This window comes from Loa loa, assembly GCF_000183805.2.
Source record: "Loa loa unplaced genomic scaffold supercont3.19, whole genome shotgun sequence".
NCBI classification, from domain to species: Eukaryota; Metazoa; Nematoda; class Chromadorea; order Rhabditida; family Onchocercidae; genus Loa; species Loa loa.
Genome location: NW_018108199.1, coordinates 109,268 through 120,427, shown reverse-complemented (window position 1 = coordinate 120,427; position 11,160 = coordinate 109,268). Strand labels below are relative to the sequence as shown.

At 32.0% G+C, this 11,160-nt stretch overlaps 1 protein-coding gene across 1 annotated transcript; it reads left to right on the top strand.

Moving 5' to 3' along the window:
• Nucleotides 1–2,885: 2,885 nt before the first annotated feature.
• On the top strand, nucleotides 2,886–6,924 carry LOAG_09069 (serine/threonine protein phosphatase 2A). The gene is made up of 11 exons (XM_020447848.1): nucleotides 2,886–3,045; nucleotides 3,387–3,484; nucleotides 3,923–4,091; nucleotides 4,203–4,307; nucleotides 4,609–4,736; nucleotides 4,824–4,893; nucleotides 4,998–5,162; nucleotides 5,358–5,482; nucleotides 5,583–5,719; nucleotides 6,435–6,516; nucleotides 6,642–6,924. Exons 1-11 carry the CDS (start codon nucleotides 2,922–2,924, stop codon nucleotides 6,876–6,878), a joined length of 1,440 nt encoding a protein of 479 aa, XP_020301961.1. The 5' UTR covers nucleotides 2,886–2,921; the 3' UTR covers nucleotides 6,879–6,924.
• Nucleotides 6,925–11,160: the final 4,236 nt, after the last annotated feature.

Sequence of the window (11,160 nt, the reverse complement as noted above, 5' to 3'; positions counted from 1 at the left end):
CGTCGTTGTTCGATAATATATTCGTGGTTTACAGGATATAAAAAAAAACGAATATGAAATGAGACTAAACACTTTAAATCACTCCTCCATTATACGGTGTTAATATTCTTGATTTTAATTCAAGTGAACAATACGTATCTCAGCGGGAACGTGAAATTTTGAGTGCACCAGCTAATAATGAAACATTTGAGTAGTGATTGAAGATCTCAGTACATATCATTCTTGTTATTGCAGTTGCTTTAGCGGAAAATACATTAAAAGTAACCCATCCATTCTCATCATATTTAATTAGGAAATTAACTCGGTTGAATTTTTCCAGTAATTTGATTCCTTCTCAGAACTTTTGAAAAGAAATTTTAAATTTGCGCTGTTTTACTTATTTTGAGAGCTAAAGATATCAATATTTATGTGAAAATTAAGTTAATTAACGATGAATATAATAGGTAACATAGTTGAGCAAATACAACTTAAAAAAATCACATGATAATATAATATAAAAGTTCAACATGAAAAATTATTTACTGATATGAAAAGCTTAGCATGAAGCATACTGATAATATCAAAACCAACAAATTTCCATTTCAATATGATTCGAATGAGTCCTCATCTTGATGTGACACGTCATGACATGACATACTAGTGAGAGGGAGGAATATAAGTTGAAAGGGATTATAGAATAAAAATGGAAGCAGCGCAGGAATACACGGTGTCCCTAACCTCACAAGCTTGCTGGTCATCCCACTGGTCATTAGCGATCGATTCAGCAACGCTTGCATATTTGTAACACTTTTTAGTTTCCTTCTCGCGGCATTCCATTCCTTTCCCGCCGACCATTTTATCGTCTTTTTCTTTTTCATTCCTGAAATTCATATTTGACTCAATAAGATTACTTGGAACCACGACTGGCCTAATCAAGATTTAGACAGATAAACACAGGTAATTAACCTGGCTAACCCATTGACAAAAACACAAAATAAGATGTAGATTTGTGTCTTAGTTCTTGATCAGTTGGTCACTGTCTTAAATTTATACGATCAGACAAAATCAATGGACAGAGACAAGTATCGGATACAGGGGAGATTTCATTTTTTTCCTATTATAATTAAAGGTTAAGGAGTTAATACGAAGTATATCTAAAAAGTCTGATAAATAAATTTAAAACGTCCACGAAGAAAATGTTCTCATTTTGATCATATACGCTTGACGAAAATTTGCAAATCTAAAATTTGAATTTAGATTAAATTAGCAAAACTGGAATTGAATTAGTCACGGGAACGAATGTGAATGAGGATAGCGCCGGCGATTCTGAGGCGAATCAATAGGGTTAGTTATTTTATCACACTTTTTAACAAGAAACTGTATTAATTGCAACAAGTTTTTTCAACTTTTTAATTAATTTCAATAGAATTCAACGATATGCACCTTTTTTTAGGCATATTTGAACATATTTGCTCGAATTAGTATCGTGGAATATCTTGAAATAAATGATGAAAGAAGCATTTCTTCCTTTATTTCATATTCTTGATAAGGCATGCGTTTGAATTGATTAAAGTTATAGACTACTGTAGAAAGAGGACAAACTTTGATACAACAAAATTGGCGATAGTAATCATTTAAGGTTTAGCAGCTTTGTGTTATAGATAGGAAAAAGATGCAAAAGAAGAAAAGGAAGAAAAGATAAATATCCTACAATAAATCAATTCTATGAAATGATCATAAAAACTCTAAAATTGTTCATTCTCTTGTACACTTTCCAAATGTTCGCAATTTATGCTTTGAAAAGTAGCCCAGTTAGAGGATGGATTTATATCAGAGTAAGCACATATTCTACTAAGAAATCAAGTAGGTAAATGAAATTCGTATGCAAATTAGGAGAGTTCAATTGTTTGCACATGTTTCATATATAGATGTGAACGAAGAAATTTCAACAGATGTTGAGTAAAAATGATTTAAAAATACGGCGAATCAGTCAAGATCTGAAGAGTTGCATTACGGGGCAACGCCTCTTAATCAAAATGGTGAACTTTGCTCCTCGGTCGCAATCAGTCGTTGATCGTAGGAGGGTGGGGCGGTTGTTTTGCAGTTGTAGTTGTGAGTTTTTGAAATGTTTTGTTGCATTTTGAGGTTTTGAGGCATTCCCGGGGACTGGGATGTTATTGAGAAACTCTTAGGAAGTTTCCTTATATGAATTTGAAAATTTGTGATGTAAATTTGAGAGATGGAAGATTTTGAAGATGTATGTTTGGATGTAAACTTTTTATCAGTTTTCTTCTCGAAATATTCTTTAACACAGCTAATACGATGTATGAAATTTTATTTTAATGCTAACAGTACATACTTTTTTAAGATTGAAAAAATGATCTCTTGGAAGATTTATCGCAAGTATGCGCTCTCCTTAATCTTTTCCTTTCCTTTCTTATTTCTTCTCGTATCAATTGCTAAAATTCTTCAGTTATATTTTTGTAGCGACTTTACTACCAGTGATATTAGACTCACATACTGTATCAAAGCTTACACTCATATATCGAGTTTTATAGAAAGTCTTTCATTACCAGTAATGATGCATCGCTTTACTTATGCTGTGGGGAAAAAAAAACCTTGTATTAGTGGTGGCAATTGTTTGTTAAATCTTGCTAAAGGATGTTTTTTTTTAGAAAAATTAAAGGCTCGGTTGAATAAGACAAACAGAAAGATACTACTTTAGTGATCCATATGCGAAGTAATCTGGAGATTCATCAGTAGGAAGGGATCTAATTTTTTCTTTCAGAGATTTTTTCTATGGGAGAAGATTTGTTCCTTTTTTTTTTCACAGATTACAATAACAAGCCTAACCGAATAATATGGATGTTAATTTATTCTGTTAAACCAAGTCTTTTATCTAGTTATTTCAGATCGTTGAAAAAAAAGTTTGGAGAGGGAACATGGATGTAGACGATCATCAGGCATGTACATCAATGGATGTTACAGAAAGTGACGGCACATCAGATGACGATGGAATCCACTGGCATTTCTCCCAAGTTAAAGGAAATATCGAGCCTGATGGAGGTATTACAAGCGACGGTGAGATCTTATAGCGTGTAATCGGCTTTCCATGACATCGTTTCCACATGTGGCATCTTGGAAACATATCGTGTCGTGAAGTCGTGCTTCAACATTTGTTTTCATCTGTCGCTTTTTTCTTTCTTGTGTTGCTTTTGTAATTATTTATTGTGTTTTTACTTTGCGCTTTTGATTTTCCTTTTAATATGATTTCGAAACAAGGTTTTCTCACGCTTTCTTCTGAAAGTTTTGTGGAAAGTGATCCAGCGTTTCAGTTCCCTTATGATATTGTTTTTGTTTGCTGTGCTACAAGTTAACTATTCTTTAAAGTAATCTATCCATTTTAGCAGATATTATATCCTGTGTTGAATTTTCCCACGATGGTGAATTCCTAGCAACGGGTGACAAAGGAGGACGGGTTGTGATATTTCAACGTGATCAAAGTGTAGGTTTTAACTGATTGCATTTTTTCTTTTGTATCATTTTTAAGTTCTAAAACTTTCATTTCTTATAAATCCAAACTGCATTGCGGGAGCAACAGTGGTCAGACAGCATAGAAGCAAGGAAGAGATTGTATCTCAAGGCTTTAAAGAACGAGGTGCAAATTTATTGGTTGGAGAGACGGGTTGATTACCGCACTCATCACTTAAAGTAATTAGTGTGATTCATGAGTTACCCGTGAAAGTTAATACATAACTTTATTCTGCATTCATTACATCTCTGACAAGGGACGTTACTCCCGATTGAATCATTTTTATAGATTTACTAATAATTATTCCAGTAGTAATTATTTATTAATAATTATCCCGGAATTCTTGGTTGACATAAACGAAGCATTTGTTATAAAGCAACTGCATTTGTCTATATTTATGCATTTTTATAGGGAAAATTTATAAACGGTCAACGTTCAACTGACTACAACGTCTACTCGACTTTCCAATCGCATGAACCGGAATTTGACTATTTGAAATCTCTTGAAATTGAGGAGAAAATCAATCAGATTAAATGGCTAAAAAGGAAAAATGCTGCTAACTTTATTTTATCTACTAATGGTGTGTAATCGTTTGAAAATTAAATAAATCTTTTCCAATAATTATAAACTGGAATCCAGCTCTATTTTAATTTTTCCTGTGCTTTATGAAAACCTAAAAAGCGTTTTGCAGATAAAACGATCAAGTTATGGAAAATTTCTGAAAGGGAAAAGAAAGTCGCCGATGGTGATTGGAATTTAGCAAGAAACGCCGATGGCACAACCGTAGGTAAACGAAGTGAGTATATCGGTCGTAATAAAGAAAAGAATTTAAATTTTACCTCTTTTTCTTCTGGGTATGTTACTGATAAAGTAATACTTTCTACTCAGACAAAAGTTCAGCTCTATTTCATTTTTTCCTACATTTTGTTAATATCTAAAAGTTTATCATGCAGTTGCTCTCCAAATATGCCAAACAAACAAAGTGGTTGCTATATCTGTCCTCAAGGTATAATATCTCTTATAAAATTTGGTGGCATTTAGTGTCATTGTTTTCCTTTACTCACATGTATTAGAAGAAATCTCTCACGTATTTTCAGGCTTTAGTGGGCAATTGAAGTTGCCCAAATTAGTACCCATGGAATTAATAGTCGAAGCATCGCCTCGACGGGTTTATGGTAATGCCCATACTTATCACGTCAATTCTATTAGCGTCAATTCTGATCAGGTACAGTTTTTTTGTCTTTCTTAGTCTTAATTACTTGCTTTCCAATGTTTCTGAATATGTTCTTCCTCAATCACTTGTTCATTTCAGGAGATATTTTTATCAGCTGATGATTTACGAGTAAATATATGGCATCTTGAGATTACCAATGAGAGCTTCAGTTAGTTCCATTATGCAAAATTTCTACATGTTGCGTGAACACAACAATGCAGCAAAAAAGAATATTTTTATGACGATTTTAGTAATGATGAATGATCTCTTCAGATATTGTGGATATTAAGCCAGTGAATATGGAAGAGTTAACAGAAGTAATCACTGCCGCTGAATTTCATCCAACTCAGTGCCACTGGTTCGTATATAGCTCCTCCAAAGGGTCGATTCGCTTGTGTGATATGCGCGATCGTGCACTATGCGATATTCATGCCAAATGTAAGTGATTCCTTTTTTTACTATGTTTGTATTTTTAGGAAGAATCATTTTAGGTCCATGCCAGTGTTTCAGCTCAGCTACTTCTGGCTAGATTTTTGATGATAAAGGATTTATATATTGACGGTGATGCTTTATTTGTACGTATGGCAAATTTCATCTTTTTACCTCATGTAAATCACATTCGTCATGTTTCAGTATTTGAAGAATCGGAAGATCCGGCCAATCGCTCATTTTTCTCAGAAATTATCGCTTCGGTGTCCGACGTGAAATTTTCTCACAACGGAAGATATTTGCTCACAAGAGATTACTTAACCGCTAAAGTATATATTTCCTTATTTTTCGAACAGCTACATCAGTCAACTTTTTTAAGTTCTTCTTTTTGACTTTTATTAATTACATGAAACTTTTTTCTTTTAACAGGTCTGGGATATAAATATGGAGTCTGGACCAGTGGAAACTTATCCTGTCCATGACTATTTACGCTCAAAATTATGCACACTGTATGAGAATGATTCCATTTTCGACAAATTCGAAGTCGATTGGAGTGGCGATGACAAGTGAGCTACTAAAAATTTATTGAGTGTTCCAGTTCTTAAGTTACTTCTACTTCCGTTCAGGAATATGACCGAATGACCGAAACTTATAAACCCTTATGCTTTGGATATATTTTTGCTTCGTAATTACTGAATGTTTCAACTGCAGAACACTCAGTGGTATAGAAAAACTAGCTTTCAGTCCGTAAAATACGTACTGGATGATAAATATGTAGGTTTTTTTAGTTAAAGTCTTTCAAATATTTACTAGATTTTGCATCGACATACTTTTGGGAGTGATGCAGTAGTTTGGATTTTAATGATTAATATTTATAAACATTGATAAGCAGTGTTTTGCTGTGTTTACCCATGAAATACAAAATTGGCCGCTGAGGTTAGACGAGAAGAGAGAACTGAAAAGCATGACTTGGCTATGATATTTAAAACTGAAAATTAATTGTGAGTTTCTTAATGTAAAATTAATTTGAGTTTCTTAAATATCACTGTGAGGAACTAGTTTCCTCTTAAATCAAAATAAAAAGTACCCACTTTGAAAAAGATGATTTAACTGGATTTAAACTTTTATTAATGGCGAATTTTCATTTAATTTGATTCTTTAAGCCATTTGTATTTCAAAAGAGGTTCAGTCGTTTTATTTTCTGTTTACGTTTTTCTTTTTTCTCCCTATCAATTTTTGAGAAATTTAATGAAACAGCGAGTTATCACCATTAATTTTCAGCCATATCTTGACCGGATCATATAACAACTTCTTTCGATCATTCAAAAGAGGTGTTGATGCAAGTGTTGCCAAAACGTATGAGGTAAATTATCATAATCGCAGTTTTTTTTTTCGACAGAAATTTACTTGGAAAATTTTTTCTTATTAATAATTTGTAAATTTCTTCTTTGTCTCCTATGTTGTTCTGTTACTTGACTTAAATTATAGGCTCATATCGAAAAATCTCACATACGTTTACCAACTCGTCGAGTGTTAACAGCAGGTGCAGCGCGTGTGAACAAGAAACGTGTCCATGCTGGAGCAGCGGAAACGCAAGCAGATGAAGATGTGAGCGCGGATAGTCTTGATTTCACGAAGAAAGTTCTGCATACTGCTTGGCATCCTAAACAAAATATCATCGCACTGGCAGCAACCAATCGACTTTATATCTTTCAGGATAAATAAAATCAATTCCTTTATTTGTGCTATTTTTCAGTACACAGAAAAATTCAGATATATTTCCATTTTTTTTTTTTTTGGTTTATTTTATCCTGTTTGAGGATATGTGGTAGTTCTACTTTTTTTAATTTTAATTAGCTAGAATCCTGAGCATGTAAAATTTATTCATTGGAGGATGGGATGAGTTTTATCGGAAAATATGATGTTTTCTTGCAATTTTGGTTGGTCGGAATATGTTATCTCTCAGGGATAACGTAAAAAGTTACTTGTTTTATTATATATGTTGTGAATTTTGAGAAATCTGTGCAATATTGTCTGTTGCTTTTATTGCTTGGAATGCTACTACCAACTGTTCACAGCCATTTTTTAGGTTCTGAATCCAATTTAATCCTTAGGATGTTCATGTTCACTGTGGAATATCCTCTTACTGTTCCTGTGAATTTTAGTCACTTGTAATTGTTGAAATCTTAAAATTAATTCTTAAGGAATGCTTGGGATTTCAGTCTTCATAATTCATAGTGACGTATCATTGCAAGAGATGTTAACTTAGGTTAGAACCTACGTATAAGTAATATGCATCATTCGTGTTGCTTATTCCTTTTCTCCTATTGCAGGATCACTTGACTTTGTGTAGTCTATTTATTTCTTGCAAAGCATAATGCTACTGTTTTCAGTGGATAATTACTCAGTTATTTACTACCTGGGAAAATATTTCCGTTCTTGAAAAAAAAAAATATTTCCGTTCTTGGTTCAATTTTGATGGCTGAAATTCAATTCTTTCATTGAAAGAATTTGGAAAGCTCGATTCTATATTTCCGTAGGATTTCGTTATTGTATTTTGTTGGCTAGGTGGATATCCCTTAATTTAATATTGGCACTGTGGAACTGAACTTAATTTTAAGGAAAGATTTTACTGGGTATGCTATAGCGCGACAGCATAAGCTCCTGAGAAAAAAATTTGTCAAAAATGTTTAATGTTACACGCCGTGCGATGTATTATTAGCATAACTTTGACTGCTATTCATCGTATCAGATGCTTGTCTTTTCATTTCTTCTGTTTTTATTCCTGTTAAAATTGCTTTCAATACTTGTCTTTTCCTTCCATATTATATCACTAATTGATTTGAACATTTAGGTAGAGATGCAAGAAAATTCGCATGTTGCCTGAGATTTGTTAGGTCTTTTTATTTTATCTGACCTAGGATTATGGGTAATCTACACTAACAGTTGCATTTGCGATTGTTTTCATTTCGCCTTTCTTTAATATATTTCGTATTGAAATAGCTTGTTTCTCACATTTCGACACCTTATTTATCTTTTTTGATGCATTAGACAGTTTAGGTTTTTAGAAATTTCCTAATCTAACAACTTTGAACTTTGTGTGCATATGTTATTTCCCCATGGCGAACACATGTTGAATTCATGGTTTTTTTTTTTTCATCGTTGTTCCACCTTACAATATCTCTAATTTTACTTGAGCTATACGGATTTCATTTTCTTTTTGGGTTTTGTGCAGACTAATTTTCACTTTTTTTTCTGTTATTGAATTCTTACTGACTTCCATTGACATTTTTTAAAATGTTCATGCAACATATATATTGATTAAGCGAGTCTGATCTGATTCATTGTGCTCCCCGCAAAAAATGGTTCTTTTGTTTGTTTTTTTTCCGTGTCTGATAAAGTTAGAGCATACATCAATCAACGATGATATACATTTGTGAAAGCAGAATATATTTAATGGTAAAGGAAGATCGAATTTGTAATCGGTTAGCTATGTACGAATTTAGAATAGGAGGTAGTATTATAGTTTAGGGATATAAGTTTCTTATTGTTTAATCAGTTAAGTTCTGAAGTATGTTACATCGGTTATTGTGCTTTCTTTATAGCTGTCAATAAGATATTGGTGACATTCTGATGGTATGCTTCATTAATACGTATATGCTTTAAAGGTTGAACAACGAACTGGTTTACACAGCCGGATATGTGACGTGAGTATTGCTGTAAAAAGCACATAATCCGAAAAGGATAGGAGATATTAGATTTATAAGGAATGCTTAATGAAGTAGTATACATGGTTTCAATCGTCCTGAAAATCTGTTCCACTGTTGCATTATTAGGCTGAAGCTTTTCAGATTTGTCGGGAAATCCCTGTGGGGATTATTTCAGCTTTCCATATACTGCCAAAGGTTTTTTAAAAAATTCAATCTAATTTGGAATCTTATCCAAGAGAATTCGAATTGCACAGGCCAGGACATTTTAAACCTCCAATTAACCTGCAAAAAGTGCTGCATTACGGCTATGTAGATGTTATTTCCATTATCTATTTCCATGGAAAGGTAAAATAATTCATTTGAAAGTGCAAACTTAAGTTCGAACAACCTTTCAGTTTAATCACCAACAAATGGAGCTAATGGAAGTGTCTTCTATGAAACATAAATGATATATCAAGAAATTTATTTCATGAAGTATTTTAGAAATGTATTTCAGTGCGTGTACTTCCATCCGTTCTTCTGTTTATTATCAAATTTAGTATCGTTGCAACAACATTAATGATATGCTATTAAGTGCTAAAAAATAACAAAAATGTTTCAAATGTTTATCCAGAATTATTAGTAAAACTGCGGGATCTGTGATACATTGGTGGAAAATATAGAAATGCAACAAAACGAATCTAAAAATTTTCCTTCCCTCAAATATGCCTAAATTGAAAAAATTGAATGATAAAAATTTGACATAAACCTTATACCAATGATCATTTATTCCATTTTTCATGCTGTTAATCAGTCATACATCCGATATTTTACCACTCTTCGGTCAATGAATGAATCAAAAGCATAGGCAAAGTAAACTATCTATAAGTTTCCAAAATAAGCTAGCATCTGAGACTACCAAGTCGTCATCTCACTTCAGTTATCTTGTGATTGAGTAATTAAGGGCTTATCTCTTACTATTGTCACTAACTTATCAATCAATCGTAGATTGTAATAAACAAATATATTTTCAGAAAAAAAAATTTAACTGGAAGGAAAAATCCAACTTGTAAAATATCAAAATTAGTAATTTGATATCAAATTATTACTAATATTGCTCATAATAAACAAGATTTAATTGATTTTTTTTTTTTTTCAGATTCCTGTCATATTCCGCCATTCTTACAATGCATTTCGTCCATTTTATATATATATATATAACATAAATGGCAGAGTATGGGCAAGGGAATGGATAATGATATATGAAATAAAAACTATAATGATTTTAGGAATGTGGATGGATTGAAGCGAACAGGAATGTTAAGATTCTTTGCAATGAAATGGAGAGTTATGCAGAAAGAATTAAAAATTTCTCATCTCAATCTCTATCATTAATCATTTATTTAATCGTTTAGTTTAATATAAAAATGAGAAATGAATGAGATCAGAATGATAAATGATAAAAATAATTCTTCCCAAAAGATTTTCAAATTAAAATTATTAAATAATTCCAAGGAAGCCTTGCAGAGTATTAGCAACGGATCACTTCATCATACAACGATTCAAATTGACAGAGTTTTTGTGATGTGACATTCTGTCAAATCTTGCATCACTTTATGGTTTGTTGCAACAATACTTCTCTATACATGAACGTATAATTGCAATATTTCGAATTTATGACAAATTATAAATATTATTATAACAGAATAGCGTCGGATAAGGTTAGATTATTGAATGAAAACTGACTGATTTAATTGTTGGATTTGGTTATTCACATTTCCATATTATCCATATCACTTTTAGCAGTTGAAATAACCTACCCGATTACTGTCCTAGATTACTATCCTTGTTAATTGTTCCCATTTCACTACAACTATCCGTTCTGTTTCGCCATTCAAATAATTTCCGATGATAATTTGATGTTTATTGCACTCCACCTGTATCATTTCAAATTATTGGCTACTTTAGGGATGCATAATGTCCAGTTTTAAAATTATGAGCTAATTTTGCATTCTTCATAGTATTATATTAAATGTCATTGTTCCTTTTAATACAATTTTGTTAAAATTAATTCAGTCATAAAATACAGGTACGATAAGATCGAAGCAGTTATCGCGCACGTAGATAGATGGCTTTCAAAATTTCAAAGCGTTCCCTTTGCATAAACTTGAGAGTACTATTACTACTACTACTACTACTACTACTAATAATAATAATAATAATAATAATAATAATAATAATAATAATAATAATAATAATAATAATAATAATAATAATAATAATAATAATAATAATAATAATAATAATAGTAATAATAA